The sequence below is a fragment of the Embiotoca jacksoni genome, unplaced genomic scaffold (assembly GCF_022577435.1).
Source record: "Embiotoca jacksoni isolate LCO1_2020_lvr unplaced genomic scaffold, fEmbJac1.0.p SCAF_6, whole genome shotgun sequence".
NCBI classification, from domain to species: Eukaryota; Metazoa; Chordata; class Actinopteri; family Embiotocidae; genus Embiotoca; species Embiotoca jacksoni.
Genome location: NW_027185414.1, coordinates 12,388,073 through 12,411,398, shown reverse-complemented (window position 1 = coordinate 12,411,398; position 23,326 = coordinate 12,388,073). Strand labels below are relative to the sequence as shown.

General features: G+C 40.1%; 1 protein-coding gene across 2 annotated transcripts in view; it reads right to left on the bottom strand.

Annotated features, from left to right (window-relative positions):
• Positions 1-23,326, bottom strand: part of kiaa1549lb (KIAA1549-like b) — a 63,439-nt gene that overhangs the window by 33,973 nt on the left and 6,140 nt on the right. For both annotated transcript variants that reach the window (XM_069173642.1, XM_069173643.1), the window contains exon 2: positions 1,765-2,133. In XM_069173642.1, coding sequence (XP_069029743.1) covers positions 1,765-2,133 — 369 coding nt within the window. The remainder of the gene's footprint in view (positions 1-1,764; positions 2,134-23,326) is intronic.

Here is a 23,326-nt window from a genome sequence, read left to right as displayed (position 1 = left end):
TTTTATCTCCTGCACTTGTTTGCACCTCGACGGCTCTCTCTGATTTTATATGAGCAGAGGTTTCACCTGAGGATGCCGCTGTCTGTTCAGATTCTTTGGAAGTTAAAGCAGGTGTGTGGGGGAAACTAAGCAAAGATCTTGTCTGAAGAGGTCTTTCTGAGGGGGTTATTAGTGGTGATAACACAGTTTTAGGTTGGTCTGCAAAATTAAACTCGCTACTGAAATATACCTCAGTGGATTCATCAAGGTGATTATGGTTTGGGTTGTTACTTAGAAATGAGTATGTAGGGTGAGTGAGGTGTGAACGACGTTCATGTGTGTTTTCATAGGTCTTTGCTAACTCTACTGGATCTGAAAGAGATGTTGTCCTACTGTTAGAGGAAAATATCACTTTTAGTGCCGTCCAGCCTTTGTGCTGCTGTGTTATGCCCAAAGAAGTCCCGGTTTGTGTTAAAGATTCCTGAATGTTTCTCGACAAATGAAGCAAATCTGACCCCGCTGTGAATGACGTTGTTTCTGTTCTGGTACTCGAACTGAGGACGTAGTCAGTGGTGGATTCAGGTGTCGGCTGTGAGAGTGAAAGTGAGTTATTCAGGTGAGCTTGAGTTGAGACAGGTCTGAGCTCAGATCCTGCTATCTCTACCTGGTTGTAAATCATAACAGGAATTCTGGGTCTGCTGTGACCTGCTGCCATCAGTAAATCAGCAGGATTAGATGCGTGCTCTGAGGACACGGTGCCGGAGGGGATATGTGTTAGTTTGGTGACTACAGATTCAGAGAGAGGCACTTTGGTTGGTGGAGTTGCTGAGGAAACTGTAAAATATGATCTGCTGGGTGTGAATATGATTGCTGGTGAAACAGTTGGATTTACAACATGCGAACTGAGTGGTGACATGACTGCACTGCTTCCCTGAAACAAAGTGTGATTATCTACCGCTGTCTTGTCTTCCTTTTCAATATATGGTGCTTCGTTTAACATCTGCTGTGTGACCTGACTAGAAACTGAATAGCCTTCAGGACGGGCAGACAGCAGTGCTGATGTGGGATTTTGTGAAGCTCCCCGCTGCCTTTGAACAGCTTGGCTCTCTTGATTGGAGAGAAATGAGGTGTTAATTTCAAGATTATTGGTGGATATAGAGTTCGTACCTGGGTTCTGGGTTGGACCGAGCCCGTACATAATATTTAAAAGATTTTGACCACTGTTAGGACTTGAATATGATGTATATGTGCTGGTCGCTGGTGTCTCAGTTGCGTTCTGGTTGGCACTTCTTACGTATGTTTCACTCATTTCATGGATTTTATCCACTGATGAGTGAGATAAGAGTTTTGTCACTTTATTGCTCTTTTCACTGCTGGTTTCACTTGGAAAGTGTGATTGCTTGGTTGCTGTGCTCTGTGTAACAGCTGGTATGTCAGCATCTGAATGAGAAGTGGATTGCGTGGTTGTTGGACTGTCTGTCCAACCCTCAGACCCCGCTGGTGATTCTGTTGTTTCTGTCTGAGGAGCAGGGTTGAACACAATACTTTGACCTTGAGATGAAGCAGCTTTGTTTTTCCACTCAGTGGAAGATGATAGAAAAAACAGAGACTCATGGGACAAAGAGGACGTGGATGTTGTCAATGAAGATGATGATAATGTTGATGATGGAAATGATGAATCACTCTGGTTTCCATCCATAAAGGACACATGTGATGGCCTGAAGACAGTTGAACCAACAGCCTGGAGTGATGTGGTGTGTTCCTGGGACATGCTGAAAATCAGACCTGAGCTTGCTGGAAGGATCCTGTCTCCCACAGATGATGATGAGGAGGACATGTCCGAGCCCTGGCTGGAACTACGTGAAGGCCATTGGGTGGTGTGGGTCTCGTCCCTGGTGATAGTCGGCAAGGTTCTGCTTTGATCAAGGCTCACTGGATGTTTGACACTTCCTGCCATCACGGTTAAGACAGAAGAAAAAGCAGGCTGCCCTGATAAACCTTCCCCCTCAGGCTCTGAGTCACCATCTGAATGGACGACTGGAAAAGGCACCTCCTCAGCCACCGATGGGTCAGCCAATCGGTGAGCAGGAACACCTGTGACTGCAGGGACGCTCGGTATAGGGGAGGAGCCAGAGGCATCGTAGGTGGATTTTTCTGTGAACAGAACAGACAGGGGGGTGACTGGTTAATACTGAGGCTACATTTAATCACTATTTCTCACTTTCTTCTTATCAATAGACATATCCACCAACACCAATATATTGTATCTGCAACATAAGCAAATATTGGCCATTACATTGATTTATACTTGCGGTGAATGGAGCGCTCAATTAAGCAGTACTCACTTTATAATAAGCTCTCAAATCTAGTTAAAAATGCTGAAAAATGAAAAATACACTGATGTTAGTCCAGATGTTCTGAAGCTCTTTTCCAGAAAGTGACATTCCATTAGTAAGCATAAAGCAGGTATCATTCTGGAGGATAAACACCGGCCAGTTTTTCACACCTTGGAAACCCAGAAGCTTTTAATGACGTAGGGCCCATCTGAAAAGCAGATTTATCAACCATTAACAAAGCTATGACTGTGAACCCATTACGAAGGGCGCCGTATTGGTAAGACATGCCCCATTCCTGTCATTTTAAGCCCAAACTGTATAAAATGGCATATTGATGCCCTGTCCTATTAACTGACAGTGTGAAAAATCAAACTACCTAAGCAGTGTGCATATTCATTCAGCCTGCATGTCAGCACAGATTTACCCTCTCTAAATAAGACAGATGAGGCCATTCCAAGGAGACAGGTGTCACACTCCTATGTAAGACACCGAGGATCAAATAGTATTCCTGTCCGGATGGCTGTGGTTGTCATGATTAATTGTGATGTGTCAGATAAACTGTCAAAGTTGTAATAAAAACATGACTTTGCTTTCAATGTACGATGTTTTAATTGGCTTTGTACAAAGGTGAGAACATATCACAAATACCATTCGCTCGCCAGGTTTGAGGTGTAAACACATCTATCTAATAGTCCCAGACAGTGGACCAAGGACAGACATTTGTGTATTCCCAAAGAGAAAATCTTCAAAGTGGAACAAATAGAATTATTCAAGCGATATCAGTCGTCTGCTAAAGTATAGCAAAGATAACGCTACTTCTAAAATCACACAACAGACTCATGTTTCGGTGTTTTGTGCCCTTGCAGAAATTATGCCACAGTAAAAGGCAGGAGGAGAGAGAGATATGCAGAGTGGAAACTATCATCAAGATGCTGGAGGTGATTAATGCACCAATACGGCAGACCTGGAGTTGTCTCTCATCCATCCTGTCCTCTCCGCTCCTTTTATTCTCAGCACATCCTCGACACATCCATATAGGAGTTCTTTTATCCATTTATAAAGCTTTGCAGTCCTGTCACATCTCCCACCCCCTCAGCATGTTTCCCCCGCTAAAGTGCATCCTACTAGCACTCGTATGCAACTCCTTCAGTACTGGAAGGGCATGAGCTGGAGAGCAACTGAGTTTCTGGGACCCTTTTAATGTCAAACGTGCAACTGGATAACAAAAGGATACTAGATTATCACATAGCAGTCATTTTTGCCAGGTCAGTTTTCCAATCACGTTTCCTTCGATAAACACATAATTGAGCATAAACCGTAAAATTCTGAGAACTGTTTGGCACTTTCTGTGGAAATGTGAGGCCTACGAGTCCATGTTGTCTGAATTACACACAATGATTAGCTTAAGGCAGTGTGTGCTCTCACAGCCAGCACTGAAAACATTTTTTTTTTCATCCGCAGATATCGCCACAGTTTTAAATGAGAACTGTAATATGATCTAATACCAACAAATTTTGTAAAAAAAAAAAATGCCGGTTACTAACTTTGAATGCACATGTAAATGTCACCCAGAGAATTGGAAGAATGCTTTTTATAATTTGTTTTCAGAGGAATAAATTGCTAAATTTCATTAACTGCCGGTATTCGTTTCTTAAAGGGAGCCTCATCACGGTGTATTTATGATCCCACTTAATTCCTTTTCTGCAATTAATCACTAATGTGCTGAAATGCGATTAGTGAAATTGCTACACTGCAATTTTTTATCTTTTCCTACAACCTGGTAATACAAAAGAAAAAAATAAAATTACATTCCTGCATTCACAAAAGACTTTGAGGAAAATAAAGGTTATGTGTCCTGCTTCAAGGCCACTGAGAGGTCAGTGAGATTTACCACCTGAGCATCAAAATGAAGAGGACTTCCTGCCCCGGCCCACCCCCTGCCGTTACCCCTGACTGGTGAGACCAGTGGCAACATGAGTTTGGATGCGTGGGACAGACGCCAGTCCAAGCTGAGGTGCAGGGTCCACCTGTGGTTTGCCACCTGCTCTGACAGAGCTGAGTGTATAGGAGGATTTTAACAATGAACTCGAGAGGACAAGGTGTGCATATGAAAGGAGATGGTAACAGTGAAAGGTTGAAAAGAAAGGAAGGGCTGCGAGGTGTGGATGAAAAAAAAGAGAAAGACGAATGAGAAAATGATTGAATTGGAGGTCATTTTGGAAAAAAAATTGCAATCGCCTGCAAGTCTGTGGGTCATTCCCAACAAAACTAAGTTATTTTCAGGATTCCTCATACCATCAGGCGTCTATCTTCAAAATAATGTAAGTGGAATTTGTCACGTTGCAGCAAGTAAAATGAGGATTTGCTTAATTCTATTCAAAATAGTTATGAAATGGAAGTTGTTTTTTAATTGTTTCGGCAATTTACTGAGCAAAACTCCTAAACCTTTTTCTATGTTTTATATCACCATATTTTGGATTCATCTGGGTTTTTAAACATTGGTCGGACAAAACAAGCACAAATTGTAGGATGTCACCTTGGCTTATGGGAAACTTTGATGGGCTGTTTTTACTATTTATGACATTCTGACATTTTAAAGATTAACAGATTCATTGATGACGAAAATAAATCAATGCCATGCAAGCAAGGACGTATAACAAATCAGTCACCATTACCAACCATGTGCGTAAATTGGCCAAGTTACTTTGAATCCACAGCAACATTAGTTTGGATTTTAGTGGCAATTGTAAAGATACCATACATGAAGTTTGGCAAGTGTTAATAAAAATTGTTAAAGAAATCTAGAGTATTTTTTATTATATAGTTAAAACAAAGAGTTTCAATATACATATATATATATATATATATACAGTCTACATTATTAGGCAGTGTGGGGTTTTTTTTCCAACTACATAAGCAATTTCTGAAAAATGAAAGGGGAAACAACAATTAAATGATAATCTCTGTAAGAAATGATACTCCAAACATGTACGATGCATAAAACATTTAGCTTAGCATTTAGCTTTATGTTTTTTTTAGTCAAAACACAGCTGTATGATCCTGACTTGTCTCTAAAACCTTTTCCAACCAGCACACCCAAACCACAGACCTTATTTCCACACTGATTTTTTGTTTTCCCTCTCTGCAGCCAAGCACTATCTTTGAGCTACCAGGACTCAGACATGACACTGCCGGGGCTCCCGCTGCTCCACTCATATTATACACTGCTTCTCCTTTTGCTTTGAGCTGTTTTTGTTCTCTTATGTGCAGAAAATGGCAAACAAGAGAGTATAATTCAATAGTGAGCTGGATGGAGCCCTGGGAGCAGAGAAACAAATTTAAGAAGCCAGGTCAATTCCTTCCGAGGAAGTGCTTTGAAAGTCACTCTTATTTTTGTAGCTGGTTATCCAGGCAGCAGCTCTATTCTAATTATAAAAAGTATCTGAAAAACATATTTATTTCACATACCCTATTTGTTTTTGTCTGTATGGAGGTATCATGTCTGTGCAGAGTGTGAGGAGGAAGAGGAAGAGGGGTTGGAACCGATGCCAAACACTGCTGAGGTGACAGAATGGATGGGAGGGAGGATGTCACACAGCTAGCACTGCTTATTATTTTTTTTTAGAGGGTGCAAACAGCACAGCAGGATGAGACACGCATCAGCTGTTTGGAACAGAGCCCAGTGGACACTTAACCCTGCAACCATGTGTACATGATATTAAAAAGAGATGTTCATTTAGACATCCACTCATTTATTAACTCTGACACAGACAAGTACATTTTAGGTCCAATTTGTTGGTTCGGGGAGTTCAAATATTTCATCTGAAGCCAAAGAACACATCATTAATTTGTAATGTGGAATCAGAAATTAATGTAATTTTGGAAAAAAAAGAAACACTCTTCTTCATACAAACAAAAGTTGAATTTGTAAGCTGAGTAACACACCAGTGCTAAATCCAGCACACTCAGCGATTTTTCTGTTACAGCCTTACTTATTCTTTTTAATAGTTAATATTCACAAATGTTAGCAAATGTGAAATGTTGTGTAACTGACATTATTGAGTCAGATGTCTGACATGACTTTGCTATCCTTGTTCTACTGTCGAAAGCATTAACATTTATTGTTATCTTGTAATGTCACATGTTGGCAGTGGGTGTTGTTCAGCATATGTTACTCACGTATATGTATTAACTAAACAACAGAGTAACAGCCCCAGGTGGTATTACAGTTGAAAGCACTTCTGCATTGGCCTCATTTTTGAGACCTGGAAGCCACGTGCACTTTTATATCCAGTCTGTGGGATATTTAGGGGAATATAATAAAAGATCATGGCTTGGGTTGAAATAACTACGTTTGGTGACATAACTTATGCTGGATATATTTTGTAAAATAAGTCAACATCGACTTTTAGTTCACACGAGACACAAACAGGGGTCTCCTGGATCAAAGTTCTATGTTTGAGCCATCAAACCATCCCTGACCTACCTCTATATGTGGACTTTGTCACTCTTTACATTCTGTAACCTGACTTCTTCCACTGCTCCAGTCATATTTACTACAACCACTGCAAGTGACAATAGGTGTAAACATAAGGCATTTTACCATCATCTAAAAAACAATTAAAGTTGTCATTTTTGTTGTTGTTGTTGTCACGTACCTCATGACTGTCTATCACATAATAATCACGTGTATTTTCAGATTGTGTAGACTTGATGCAGGAATGCTCTCCATGTACTGAGCACTTTCCAGTTAGAAGATCTTGTGTTTGTTTAGAATAGTTTTATAAGTCATGTTAAGAATGGAGCAAAACTCTGACAACACTTGTCTCTTCTTTTTAACTAATAAAGGGGAACATGTAAAAAATCCTTAAGGGAATAAAACTAGCACTGAGTCAGGTGAAATTGAGCCAACTATTGCCATCTATTTTTCTCTTTCCTCCTCCTCTCCTCTCTTTCTCCTGCTCTCTCTCACTCCCTCCCACCAGATGAAAGTCAGTCTATCCACTGAAGCTACGCTCTTCAGCTTTTTCATCCTGACATGTTGACACACTGACTTTTGTCCTGATGCAGCTCAGGACACTGTTGTCATGGCTTATGTGCGTGCAGTCTGTCCTCTCTTATTACTGCTTACAGAGGCTGTTCTCCATGCACTGCCCTTGTCCCTGTGTTTGAGCAAGCCTCATTTAGGATTGAGCAATATAATGGTGCATGCAACGAGATCATAGATGTTTCTCAACCGGTAGTTCAGAGGTACTCAAATTTTTGAAGATGAGGCAAAGTGCAATGTGCCGGTTTTTACAATGTAAAAGAAAAGCAATTTAGCAAGCAGTCATATTGACATGGAGTACTGAGTTCGAGAACAAAATCACCACTGAACTGCTCTCTCTGAATAGCCGACACATAATATTACACCCAATTGTTCCTGTACCTGCATCTCAATATAGTACTTTAGGATAATGTTCCTGTTGAGTGTATCTATGTTTGTTACTGCTGGCCCTGATTTAGTACACCACACCAGAGTGCCATAATTCACGGCTTTTAGCGAACTTTTGGGAAGGTGACAGGGGACACATTCTCTCCACTCATATGTAGGATCATATATCTGCATGGTCAGCGCTTTTTTGCAAAAATGGAGGAGCCCGAGCCAAAATTAATTGATCTTTGTGCGTCATTATGTAAATGTAGAAATGAAGGTGCTGCAACAATTCAGTGAATGAATGAATGATACAGGCACAGTTTGGCAGAAAAACACAATCCATTCCTGAAAAAAATGGCTTCAATTCATGTGAACACTTCATAATTATTACTGTATTGCTGTATTATGTTAATGAGCTTAAACAGTACAAAAGGGTTCAGAAATATAGAGACCTTTGATATGCACGTGATTAAGTCCCTAAATGTAGAGAGAAATGTGCACGCCAAAGAATGAATAGAGCTTTTACATCAGTCTCTCCCATACTATGCAATAACCCATGGGCTTTACTGTCTGCATAAGGGAAAAAAGTGACACTAAATGAACTACCACATATTATAACAAACATATTTAAGCTACTACTGACAATACTGGTTGTTTTTTCAACCTACTTTAAGTGTTGATGGTTGCACAAGTTATACTTTATTTCTAACTATCAAATACATTCAAGAACTGCCTTAATGAATCTATTATCAACTGTGTCTTCATGTGAAACTAACACTGAGCTGAGGCCCAAAGACATGTCAAGGTATTGTATGCTGAAGCATATCACATAAACACAAATATACGCATGATGGCTCATTCATGTCAGTTCAAATGTTGCGTGATGGTGAAGTCACTGAAATAAACCATTACCACAATATTCTAGCAGCAGTGAGAAGTTAGGAGTATAGATGATGTAAACCCCTGACTGACCTTAAACTGAATCAGATCCCTTGATGTTATCTATAAATTATCCCACTGACAAACAATAGCGCACTAATCCTCCACACCTGATACCTGAAAGAATCAGATCAAATACTGACTTTTAGGCAGGTTCAAATAACATTTCTGGCACTGAACAGACTGAATAAATGTTGCATGTATTTGTAGCTTTGAAGAGAAATTTTCTAGAGAAGCTCAGACTTTTTGGGAGTGTAAAGGCTGAGTGGCCCTTCTGATATTAATATTAGATATACAGCTCCTTAGCATCACCAGCAGAACATTGAAATAAAATATGGTGCTATTTTACACTTACAGAGGGGGAAGGGGAATTTGCCAGTGGTTACTGCGCTAATGGCTGATATGTTCAATACAAAGAACCCTTTGCATTGCTGTGTATTGTAAGTTGTGTTGAAGAGTAAGAAACTGAAGTCTAAAAGGATGACAACTGAGAAATTCTTACAACTTCAAAATTCAAAACCGTACAAGATTCAGTTCAAGAACCAGAGTGTGATTTCTCAGTAATGTTGCGGCAAGTGGGATATAACAATATTTTATAGATGAGACTGTAATTATTAAAGATTAAAAGATCATGAGAGGAGCTTTCAACTTCCAGTCCATAACAGCAGGAGTTTCTGATAATTTACAGATTTACATAAATGTGTACTTCTGCAGCTTCATCCGTATTTAGATTTTATCTGAAAACAATAACTACAGGCAAGCCTGCAGCAGCCTTTTCTTAACGCTAACTCCTCACATCCCCAAACAGCAGCTCGAGATGCAAATAAGAAAAACATTTTCTCAAATGTAAAACTGCTTTTCTTATTTCACTATTAAAAAATATAACTGTAAACATGCAGTTTACCTTCAACTGTAGGACAACAAATCAAAAAAATTACTATTTAAGTGTCCGAGTAAGCCAGCAGGCTTCAATAAACCGAAGCTGAACCTAAAACTGACATTGAAACTAAGAGATAAAGGAAATGTGGCCATCATTCATTTTCTTATCAACACCAGTGTTTTTCCTGCTGTGACATGTCAAAACATATTCACTAAAAGAGACCAAGTTAACCATGGAACTGGCACACCTATTATAAATGAAGTGCAGTCACATTTAGGTTTACATTTACATTCACATCTGTACTTTTCCTTCAATGATCAATCAAATGTGTGCTGTTGAAAATGGAGCTAAATTTATGCCCCAACAACCTGAAATATACCAAATCATTTCCTGGATGAGAAGCAGCCTGCTGAACTGGGTGCACATCATCAAAAATAATACTTGCACTGATCATTGCAGATTTGTTGTATCTAAGCGTGTAAGGATATTTCAGGGTGAAATAATCCTTTGATGTGTGATGTGATCAGATGAACCCTGCTGGGGCAGACGGGATGACTGCAAGTCAGAGGCCTCAGTACAGTTCTGCAGGCAGACTACCACAAATAAGTCATCTTTCACTTCAGCAGCATGCCCTGAGGCAACACAGGCCTATGAACTGAGAGATAAAAGCAAAGGTAAACACATTAACTGTCTGGCCATGGAAGCGTCATACAACCAAAATTTAATGATGACATTTACATTTCTGACGACAAACGACTGTTTTTTTTTTTTTTTATCTAAAACGAGTTATCACTCAGGTTGAACAAATACAGTGGTGTGAAAAAGACAGACAATCATGCTTACGTAAACAAAGCATCAAAACCATATCGTAAATCTCAAGACGCATCAAAAATATGATAACGTATCACTGCCTCTTCAAATTAGGATTGCTTGTCCTGGTACAACCTTTTACATATAGTGTGTTTCAGTCCCATACCAAACTGGAGCTCATGGCCGTCTGTCGGGGATGTACATATCAGAGCAGGCAGGGGCACGAGTGGTGGAGTTCAGCTGCGTGCTGGAGGCTGTGATGGGACTGGGGATTTCAGCAGCCATTTGACAGGGCAGACTGTCAAGAGAGGGCATCAGATAGTGACACATTGCAGCTGATGAGACTCCATACAAGGTGAACATGAACATAAAGGTCACCTCCTAAGTTAATTTGCATGATTCATCAACAATAACTTTGCATAAATATCAGAAAAATAATTTGTAAGGTGGAAATAATTATTCAAAATATTAAGTTTAGTCAATCATTTCCTACCCTACAACCAGAGTTGTTTCAATATTGGGTCAAGACGTGCAATTAAATGCTTAACCTAAATTAGAGAAGAGTGGAAATAGAGAATTGTGGGCCTAATTTTAAAAATTGAGCCAAATGAATTGTCAGTCTTCCCTTTCATACACACACATTCCTTATTATTATGGTCAGATATATTCTGGTTCTTTATTTAGAGAATCTGTAAGAGTTAGTGTGGAAAATATTTACTCAGGCTAGAGTGAAAAAAAACATAACCGAAGACAGAATGGGATTAGCAATAATGAAAGCAGGTTAAAAAGTTGAAGGGTCACAAGATTGAACTGAGGGGTCATGAGACGGTTATTAAGAGAGTCAAAAGGAAAAAAGTCGGTTGTCTATTTTTTAGGCTTACGATGGAATTTTTGCTGTATTTTATGATACATTTTATTTTATCAAGTTACGAGACAAAAAATTTAGAGGGTAAATCTCTATTTGGTGAAAAAGCTTACAGATTTGGATGTGACAAGGCGTCGCGATGACACACTACTGTTTGTAAGATGCCAGAAATTAAAATATCATGTTGGAATTCTATAAAATTATCATATTTTTCTTGCATAATGTTAATCTTTAATGTGACCAGCAATTCCAGCTGTCAAATAAATGAAGTAGATAAAAATAAGTACAATATTTCCTTCTGAACTGCAGTAGAGTAGAAGTACTTATATAAATATACAGTCCACCACTGAAATCAAGAAACCCTGTTCAAATTTCTCCGGATGTAATTTGATGCAATTACCACAAAATACTGCCCCACACACTATCAATAAAACAAATCAATAGAAAATAACAAGTGGCTGCAGGGTGACCTTGCTGAGGAGCTGAGGCCTGCGGTCCACTATTCAAAAGACCATCACATCACAGCAGGTGAACTTCAGCTTGATCATCTGTGTCAGCATCTACTACTCTATTCTGGTATCAGTGTTGAGGTGATCACATGTCTGTGCCTCTGACCACCTAATTGGGCCCTCTGAGAGACTTCAGAGGAAGTCAAAGCTCATCCTCTGAGGTGACAGAAAGCTGAATACGCCTGCGTGCCCTGCACTAAAATCCTGCACAATCAGGTCTTATTGTTCCCATAGCAATCTCCTTAAAGGTACAACACCGCATTTTGTCATCGTTCAATCAGCCGTGGTACTATAATATGATTACCTTCAACTACCATTTAGGAAAATTCAAACTCCATTTTCAATTAATTCTGTTTCTTTATCTCAAATATTGGTTGATGTTATGACCTGATGTCCTTCCTGTGTATTTTTCTCTTTGTGATCGGTCTGTAAAGCTTAAAGAAGAATAACCTTTGCTAAATAAATAATATTAGGTAAAGAATATACTCGACATCTAATAAGCCTTACGTACATGTGCTGGAAGCACAACAGTTTTCTCTGTTTTTTCGGAAGTCTTCCTGCAAAAATGCAATCCCTAAAGGAATTCATTTAAGCCAGCCATAAACCCACTAAAAGATCTCAGTTGTCTATGTTTTTAATATTAATTAGGCCAAACTGTTTTACTAATAAGTCATTGATGGTAAATTTCCACACACGGCATCTCGCCTCTGAAGTTTCATCAGTATCATTCAGGCAAAGTCTTCTGCATATATTGTACTTGGTGAATAAAGTGACTCTGATGCTGTCACAGACATACATAATTCATGCCTTCCATGTCAAACCAAATTGCCTCTCAGGTGTATTAACATAAACATGATGCAAAAGCAGACAATTTGCGAGGCTTCGAAGTGACATAAAGACCATCCTATGCTTGACCTTGATCGAACATGCAGAGAGGTTGAGCTGCCCAACCAAAGACCAAAAACAAAAAAAACATAACTTTAAAATATCATGCTGTTTGATTAAATTAGGTCAGAGGGCTTGAAGTCTTTCAGCATTTCACTAAAAAAGGCACAACTTAAAGAAAGGTAGGCACTCAAAGTAAAATAGACAGGATAATAAATCTATATGGTAGACAACCCCATGACTGACTCGTGGGTCCTTGAGGGGTCCAGATCCTCAGATTGAGAATCAGAAACCTATGAGACTGAGCAGATGTGAAACCTCTGATCATATTTATTGACTGCAGTGCAGCAGGGATGAGGATGATGGAGGGAAGAGGAAAATGAGGGATAACAAGGTGGGATAAGCCTGTTAAGCCTCCCGGATCCCCTCTGAAATCCACACTGGAGTCAAGCACAAGGATGTCAGAATCTATGTAATACAATCCCAATGCTCTATAATCTGGGGTCACTGCAACAACAGGCCACAAAGTAACGTGTTCGTGTTGACACACTATTTAGTATTTTGATAGATTTGGGGATCAAAGTTTCTAGATGTTATGGAGAACACATATTACGCTATTTATAAATAAATAAATAAAAATCCACTGATTCAGCATTTACGTAAATATTAGCTTTCTTTTAGCAGCTTTTCTGCTACTTTAAACACAATTTATTTGGGGTGTGAATCGATTAGAAAAAAAAAAACTATTTAAATATGTCAATTTGAGCTCTGGGTAACTGTGATATTTATAAAGGATTTATATGCTATGAAGCTAGTGAGAAAGAAATTAAAGTAACACCACAGTTCAACTGAATGCCTTTGAGTGACTGAGTGACTTTTTAAATTAAAAGCCCTCCAGTTTCGCACATGGTCCAGTCATGTCCCAGGTTTTGAAACTAGGTGTGTTATTTTTTTTCAGGAGGGACGGGGGGTCCCAATCGAAGGGGAAACACTGGATTTTCCTGGTGAAATGTTATATTAGACGGTTTTATTTAACAATTTTAAAATCAGTCTGACCACAGAAGTTTGCGTGAACTGCAGCAGGCATTGAGGGAATATCGATGTTATTGTAGATACAGAAAATACCCAGCCCCCAATTGAAAATTAAAAATCCATTCAGACATAAGCATGCACATACTGTTGAATTTAAACTGTTGTGATATAAAATGTGTGTGTAGAGTATCAATTTGGTACGGTTCATATAAAAGAAGCTTATCTAGCTGGTTTGGGTAGAGCTCAGCTATGTGAATAAATGTTACTAAACATGAGTAGGTCTCGGACACTTTAGTTTTGTCAAAGTAGCTCTCAGAGGAAATAAGGTCGGAGATCCCTGGTCTCGATCACTCATCAGTTAAGAAAAGAGTAGATGTGAAGATAATTGTAGCTCGTGCATGTCTGCAGGTGCATACATCCCACACAGGGAGCCCCTATTCAATACTATCACCACTGGTTATGTTTTGCCAGTGTTAGTGAGAAATATTAAAATGGAAATCCCTTGTTTATGCTGTGCAATGTTCTTTGGCACAAGACTATATTCTCTTCCCTGACATATTTTCTGAACTGCCAAAGTAGGGATGCTTCTCTGGCAACACCAGAAAAGAAACACCAGATGACTTATAAGGACGTGTCCTTTATGAGGCACACAGAACATGAACAGAAGAAAAAAAACCTACACAATGCAGGTGAGAATAAAACCAAGACATGGCTGCATTATGCAGTTTCCCAGGTCAGACAACACATGTTTGTGCTACAACAGAGACACTGTTCATGCTTCACATCACAGCGATCAGACATTCAACCTTGACACTCCACACAGTCGAAGCAAACAAAGAGATCACCACCACGACTTTCAGCAGGCAGCATGATGGATGAGCTCTCAAGCAAAGGTCTCAGCTACATCCTCAATTCACCACAACACCGCAGGGCCAACAATGTCATACTGCAGCTGCTACTGTGATGGTAGCCACATACAATCCCTCTAAAAAAATACTTGCAAGCAAGTATGCATGCTAATTTTGCACCTATTCATAACAGGGCAGTGGTTTAGAACTGGTCCTGTTTTGTATAGATAATTATCATTGCACGGGCCTCCCTTGAGTGAAATGCACCCATCATCATACCTGTGCTTTTCCTGCTATGACATATCTGCTGTGAAAAAGATTTGATCTATGTCACTATGAAAAGCTGTTCACACTGTTATTGCATTATAATGCAGCTGTAATCGCAGACTGGTATAAAAACCCATCTTTTTTAAAACTGATGTGCAATTACATGATTTACAAGTAATTATGCAACATTGTTTTGGCTGAGTACAAAGACAAACATCTAATTAAGCTAGTTAATTAGGAGCACAGTTAAGAAAACAAAGAGCTCTCAGAAGGCATATTTAGCTGATAGATATATAGAGTTCAAAACCATAAAACCTGCTTCCAAAGACTGCTGTGTATGAGTGAATTAAGACTCTTTAGGGAGGAGCGGGGTGGGGGGGTGTCAGAAAGTAGCACCAGAGGTGCGAGCTGACGAAGAGTACAGAACCAAACGCTGAAAGGAAGGTGAAAACACATTTTCATTCGGATAATGTTTCTAACATCCAGGCAAAATCGTTTCCTGTAATGGGAATTGCAAAATCAGTGGATGGTTCATTCAAAACTGACAAAAGGTGCACAAAAGTAGTGTGAATTAAAATATTGTTTATCTTCATATCTATATGAATAGAGTTAAATCACCGTGTGCCTGTGAAAATCTTAACAATGGCTTTTTTGAGACATCATATAAACTTGTATTCAGTATGGACCAAGAACACTTTGTGAGCAGCTCATTAAGATTTTTCAGCTGAGGTGTGGAGGGCAGAACTAATAATGTCTTGTCTTTAAGACAAAAAGTTATATTTTGTTGAGTTAAAGATGTTGTTATGGGGAGATGAATCCATCATTAACAAGGAAGGTCAAACAGAGATATCGCTGCTCAATACCTCCTGCCTTTCAGCTGTGACACCTGACAGTCCTCCATTCTGTCCTGGCCTATGGCAACTCAAGGTAAATTTCATATAAGGAATTTGGGTGTGATTTTTGACTCCTCTTTTAAATTGGATCTTCAGATTAAATCTGTTGTCAAAGCCAGTTTCTTTCAGCAAAGAGCTTTAGCTAAGGTCAAGCCCTTTCTCTCCTCAAAAGACCTTGAGAAAGTTATTCATGCATTTATCTCCTCTAGGTTGGACTATTGTAATTCTCTGTATGCTGGAATTGTCCAGAATATTTTATCTCAACTTCAGTTGGTGCAGAACGCTGCAGCGAGTCTTCTAACTGATACACGCAAGCGTGAGCACATTTCACCAATCCTAAAACCTCTGTGCCATACAAATACATTTGACTTGACTTAATTCTGTGATATTAAATTTGTTGTTCAAGGCAAACACATTGGAACTTTTAAATTCCCTAAAACTAAATATTTAATGTGATTTCCTTACGATGGCCAACAACAGATGTTCTTTTTAATCATCCATTTCTTTAAGCATCCTGACAGATGTTTAGTGGTTTGGGTATCGACATTTTAGGTAGGTAGGTATTTACTTTATTAATCCCCGAGGGGAAATTTTTTCGCTACAGCAGCATACAGAAGCAATAAGATAATAACAGAAATAATAGAATAAAATAATAGAATAGAATAGAATAATAGAAAAGCAATAAAATAGCAGTAAATAGCAGTAGAAAATATAAATATAAAATGCACAGTATATACAGTACATTATATATCTATATATATTATATATAAACAAACCAAGAAACACAGTCAACATATATATACAGTACAGTGTATATCTATATATATTATATACAACAAACCAAGAAACACAGTCAACAGTGTTATTGTACTGTGATGGATTTTGCCAGAGGTGAGTTATTGTACAGTCTTATTGCAGTGGGCAGGAATGATCTCCTGTATCTGTCCTTGTGACAGCGGAGCTGGAGGAATCTTTCAGAGAAAGTGCTCCGCTGTCCCTGCAGCAGGTGGTGGAAAGGGTGGTCAGGATTATCCAATATGGACAATAGTTTGTCCAGCGTCCTCCTCTCCACCACCTTTTCCAGGCTGTCCAGTTTGTAGCCGATGATGGAGCCGGCCTTCTTAACCAGTTTGTTAAGTCTGTTGGTGTTACCGGCTCCAATGCTGCTCCCCCAGCAGACCCCAGCGAAGTACAATGCACTGGCCACAACAGACTGGTAGAACATCTCCAACATCTCGCTGCACACATTGAAGGATCGAAGTTTCCTCAAGAAAAAGAGTCGACTCATCACCTTCTTGTAGACAGCGTTGATGTTGGTCTTCTAGTTCAGTCTGCTGTCGATGGACACACCCAGGTACTTGTACTCCTCAACCATGTCCACCTCCTCTCCCAGAACTCTCAGCGGTTGTGGAGCCGTCGTCTTCCTCCTGAAGTCGACCACCATCTCTCTGGTCTTGGCCACGTTCAGGAGCAGGTGATTCCTTCCCGCCCACTCCACAAAGTCCTCCACTACTGCCCTGTACTCCTCCTCCCGTCCATCCCTTATACATCCTACCACTGCAGAGTCATCAGAGAACTTCTGCAGATGGCAGGACTCTGAGTTGTACTGGAAGTCAGTTATGTATAAGGTGAACAGGAAGGGAGACAGAACAGTTCCCTGTGGAGCTCCAGTACCACTGACCACCGTATCAGACAGCACACTGCCCAGACGGACAAACTGTGGTCTGCCTGTCAGGTAGTCAGTGATCCAGGAGACGGTGGGCGCGTCCACCCCCACCACCCGCAGCTTCTCACTCAGCAGCAGTGGTTGGATGGTGTTGAATGCACTGGAGAAATCAAAGAAAGTGATTCTCACAGATTCACCGGTTCCATCCAGGTGAGACTGAGCTCGTTGCAGCAGGTAGATGAGGGCGTCGTCCACTCCCACACGAGGCTGGCACGCAAATTGCAGAGGGTCCAGAGAAGATTTCACCAGCGGCCTGAGGTGGGCCAAGACCAGCCTCTCCAGCACCTTCATCACATGAGATGTGAGGGCAACTGGTCGGTAGTCGTTGAGGCCAGATGGAGTCTTCTTCTTGGGGACAGGAACCAGGCAGGACGTCTTCCACAACACCGGGACCACCTCCTGCTTCAGGCTCAGGTTGAAGAGGTGTTGTAGGACCTCAGCCAGCTGGACGGCGCAGGTCTTCAGGACCACGGGGCTGATGCCGTCAGGTCCTGCAGCCTTGCGCTGGTGGATTCCCTCCAGCTGTCTCCTAACCTGGCCAGTCGTCACAGAGAGGGGGGGGGGGGGGGGGGGGGGGGGGGTCAAGGTGTCGATGGAGGAAGAGCCCTTTGAGATTGAGGGCTCTATGCAGTTCACCAGGGGGCACAGAGAGGGGAGGGGGGGGAAGGCAGCAGAGGTGTTTGATGGGGCTAAATTAGCTTTTGGAAAATAATGACATAAGCCTGGTTAGACAGTGTCAAGGGTTGTGAGGCAGTACGGTTAAAAAGAAATGATACTGTCACCTTTAAAGTGCAAGACACATTGGCATCATGACACAGACCAAAAACAGGCACTACCGATTGTTTCCTGTGTAAGCCAGCACACTGGCAGAAGCTTGATGTTTTCACATCTTGTGAAGGCCTCAGGATATGCCACTTTACTACCTGTCAGCACAACTGAACCGAGAATTTTATCACATTTGCCTCTGTGATTGTCACTTTCCAGCGACACGTGTCATTTCACATTTCAAGCTGAGCACACACTAAACTGTGATTAACTTGTGTGACTTAAAAAAAAAAAATCTCAATGCAGCAACACACTGTTCACCTGGTATACATGTGAAACAAACAGCTACTGTTGAAACTCTGTGCTTTTGTAATTTGTCGAACAGCAAAGTCGGATCTGCCACATTGTCTCAAATGCTTTAACTGTCTGAATGGGGAAGTATATGAGGATAGTATCAAAGGGAGTGGTTGAAAAGAGGAACCTTACCCTTAATGAGAGGATTTGCTGTAAATTAACAGTTTAAAGTGGAAAAGATTAATCTTCTGAGAGATAATTCCTAAACACCTAAAGACACCTCTTCTGTGCCACACTGAGGTCAACCACTGCACACGGACACTTTACCCTGACCTGTGTAAAAAGGTTCCAAGCATAATGGATCTATAGTACATGTGGGTTCGAGATATTACTCAATGATTGTTCCTCACTTGGTTAAAAATGCAGATCACTGAGACTATTGTTGAAAAGACAATTAAAGGCTTGATCTACAGAGAAAAGCTTTTTTTTTTTTTTCCCATTGGCGTGTAACTTGTTTTAGTGGACACCATCCAAAATGTTGGCAGACAAATAATGCTACGTGTGAGAGTTCAGATGGGACCATCTGCTAGGAGAATGTTTTCTAATTCAGATTTGTTTTGGCAGACATTTCATTTAACAAAATCTGAGCAATCCTCATTGCGATTTTTGAGTAACATTGTACAATGCACACTCAGTAGAGCACTGTAGCGCTGCAGAGTTTAATGTTGGGCAGACAGATACTATTAAGAGGATGGACGCCCCCACGGGAGCCATCTTCTCAGGAATGGTTTATCCAGCTCGGCTAGGTAGCCTCTTTTAAGCAGATTTCTTTAAGATGGAGAAATAGGATAGACCAGTATCAAAATGTGGACTTTTTTCTGATGTGCATCTGTTGTGTGAATTTCAATGTGAGCATATAAAGGTAAGATTGGACAAGGTTTCTTTTTAGGAAAATGGAAGCAATCACATTTTGATGTGATCTTTCTTTTCATTGTGTCGTATTATCTTTTCCTTGTACTTTCACTGTTTTCTGTACACGGTTTATCATATTTCCTTTGTTATCTTCTATGATTAAAATTTATAAAAGCAAAAAGACAACATGCTTTTATTTTTTGATACAGGATATTCAATATTAAAACTCTTCCCTGCAAATGAACGATACAAAGTTTTCTTCCGTCTCTTTGAATCTACCTCCAACTCCAAAGAGCGTCTGTCTCTTTACATCAACACTCGACTGCACTTCTTTGTCCTCCATCCTTGCAGACTTACTTCTCCAATTTGATACTCTGTAATTTTTCTAATCTGATCTTGCACACCTCCCTATCCCCACTACGACAACATTTATTATCTACGATTAAATGGGTGATATCCATGTCGCCTAATGACGTCCACTGCCAAGGAGAGGCCCGTCTTCTAGGTGACAGTATCATTACTGAAATGCATATATACCATGAGGTACCACGATCAAATCCTGCAGACACACTCTCGACTTTCATTAGTCATCGAACACGTTGCAGCCGCAGGCGACAGAGGAACACTGAGCCAGAAACACACAGTCACACTCTGAACTGCATTTCATTTACACGGCACCGTGCAGTAAAATTGTTTATTCGGCCTGCTTGTTTTGTTGGTGGATGAAAAACGGAGACATTCACTGTCATAATTTGATTACTGAGCGATAGGTCTTCTGTGCAATATATTAGGTCTTGTGCTGAAATGTATTTCTGCATCTTTTTTAAACTGATGCAATTCACATGATACTAAATAATCAAATTGAACATTCAATACAGTAACTAAATAATTCTAAAACATTTAATATTGAAACAAAAGTACTGATACAAAGTGCTGAGAGAGGCATGTTGTGACAGATAATACTAATCACACATGCACAAATGCGCACATGAATGGACAAGTTCTGAGGACAATCTACTAAGAAATTTATAAAGGATGAAGGGGAACAAATTCTTAAGATGACATATACTTTTTCTACAGATGACTGTGAGCATTTAAGATGAGCTTTCAGGGCCTTTTTGAATATGTGTGTGTGTGTGTGTGTGTGTGTGTGTGTGTGTGTGTGTGTGTGTGTGTATGTGTATGTGTGTGTGTGTGTGTGTGTGTGTGTTAGCTCTCAAGAGGCGCTGCAGCCACACTCTCGGATTATCCCAGTAATGAATTGGCCTGTGGGGAACAGCCTGTCTCATTTTAAGACTTAAGGGGTGACTTCAGAGCGCTAAAGTCAGGACATAAATCAAACAAATGCTACATGGTATGGATTTATGAATGTGCATAAAAGTGAGTGAATTTCATTACGTGTTGTGCATGTTAAAAATGTATGAGATATTTTAGGATTTTATCTTCCCATCAATTTCAGCCAGTACTTTCAAATTTCAGCCGTGTATGTCTCAGCATACTGAAGTTTAGTTGCAAGTGCAAGTGATTTGAATTACCTGCTAACGTGATGAGAGTAAGTAACCACCTCTATATTCTGTCAGAACACTTTTAAAGTCCTAAGACAGCTTGATTACTGATTAATAAGATAGGCTTCTAAAACTGTTGAACTTTTCCTTTAATGCTCTCTGAGTTCAGCTCACTCTTGATGCTTCACTGACACTGTCATCTTTGCAGCAAGTGGGCTGCCTCCACTCTCAACCTGCTTCACTAAAGCTAGAAATCAAGAGAGCGAGTCCCTGAATCAGTGATGTCACTGGGATTTAAAATCAAAGGCTTCTCTGTGGGCTGAGAAGGGGACACTGATGCTTCAAAGCCAGAAACCACCTTTCTCTGCCTTGGCCTGGGGTCACTTTGTGCACAGACAGGGTTGTGAGCAACGTCTAAGAATAATAAACTGTTACTGTTCTTTTCACAAAAGAAAATGCATCCTATGGATGTTACTATATAGTTGTAAAGTTGCAAATTATGCCGTTATGAACTAAGTCAGAAAAAGACAAAAACTCAGGAAATAGGAAACTATCTTTTTTTTTTTTTTTAAATCGTAATTATAATTTGCTGGAATCATTGATTAAAACAACAGAATTTTGCTAAACAACAATATTTCCTACTTCCTACAGATGATGCAATTTCGTTAGAAGCTGGCACATGATTAATTATCCCAGCCGAGCCCCCGCTTCTATATAATCCAATTAGAGCACACAAAAGAATGGCATACTCAGACTTACATGACAACATGAAAATGCTCTGACACGTCTGGTCGTGAGAATTGCTGGACTGAAAAAGGGGTCACAGACCAACAATGAATCATTCATTGGGAACTGAACTAATAAAATGAATACGTTCTTTGAAAAGGGTTGCTTGCAGCAAAAACTCAAACTAAAACCAACAAAGAATTAACCTTTTTTCATTCTACAGCTGATACAAGAATAAATACTTTGCACAATCACTCAGCCTTGCTGCCAATGTTTCCCGGCGGTAACTCACGAGATTGCAACACACCCGTGGTCAGGCGAGGGAAAACACTAAAGCACATGCACAGTGAGCTACAAAATGCAAAACACGGATGCTAGAAACTTTTTTCATTCACGCACAAGGTGGCACACTTTGTGGTGGGAAAACTCATTAATATTAATGAGTGCTACCTGATTGGCTGTTGAATGCTGAAATTCATCACCACAAAAGCCAGATAGCTTAATAATTGGGTTTATTTAGGTAATAAGAAAAGTAGAATCAATCAGATAAGTACTGTGACACTACATCCTTTGTTTGTGCGTTGTATCTTTACAAACACAAAACATGTATGTCAGCAAACATTAAGGCATTCACCAGCCAATCAGGTAGTACTCTTCTCATGAATTTTAAGGAGTTTTTGCCAGCCACTCTGGAAAAAGAGAATTCACCAACAGAGAAGAGAGCAATTTTCATCCAAGCGAGTGGGCAGAATTTCTGGCAACCAACCGGTATCCAGCTCTCCTCAACACATGCATGGTGCGTGCACACTTTGGTGGCTGCAAAGCATGTAACATTTTGAATGAATGTGTAATGAATGTGTTTGTATGTCTCAGTGATCTCACATCCCCTCCTCCAGCGGTTCAAAGGGATTTACTGAAATGCCACAGTCCACAGAGGCATCTGTGTGAAAAACTAAAGCCTGCAGCTGCACTTCCATTTCTAACAATAGCAGATGAAAACTAAATGTGATTCAGTGACAGTTTAACATTAAAACTGACCGATGACCCCATCAGTGAGGACGCAGATCTCCATCTTTCTCTATGACTGTCTGTCTTGCTCATTTGTACGCACTCAAAATCCTGGTCTCATCCAGCCAGAAAGTTTTAAATCTTTAACTTATATATCTTACTAGAGTGAAAGCTCCATCTGACACATCCATAACAACATGTTGAGAATGGCTTTTAGAGCCATAACCACTTTAAATATGATGTTAAAGAATTTACACACACCCATGGCAAACCCAAGTAGGTAATTTAATTTACTTTTAACTGACTCAACCTCTCCTAAAAAAAAACATCTTTACCATATTTATGACTATAATGGTGACATCCTGTGCAGCTATGCCCACCTTCAACCTGAGCAGAAGTCAAATTAGCAAAGATAACTGTACCAGCTGCGGCACTACAGGACCTGTAAACTACAAGAAACATCTGCATTTAGTTCACTTTGGGCGTCTTCGCTGAATTACTGGTCTTTAGGAACAAGTTTATCTAACGGGATATTCACCAAATTCAAACTGACAGGACTAAAAAAAAAATTCCAATTGTTATATATTCACCCTAAAAGAAGGGAGCAATCTTAAGACACAATAGGGAGTTGCTCTTTAGAATTGAACATTCCTAAATGTCCGAGAAAATCAGGCCTCTCGTGCCATCTTTCGCTGGGGTCCAGGATGATGCAGTGTGATGAACGGTGGCCT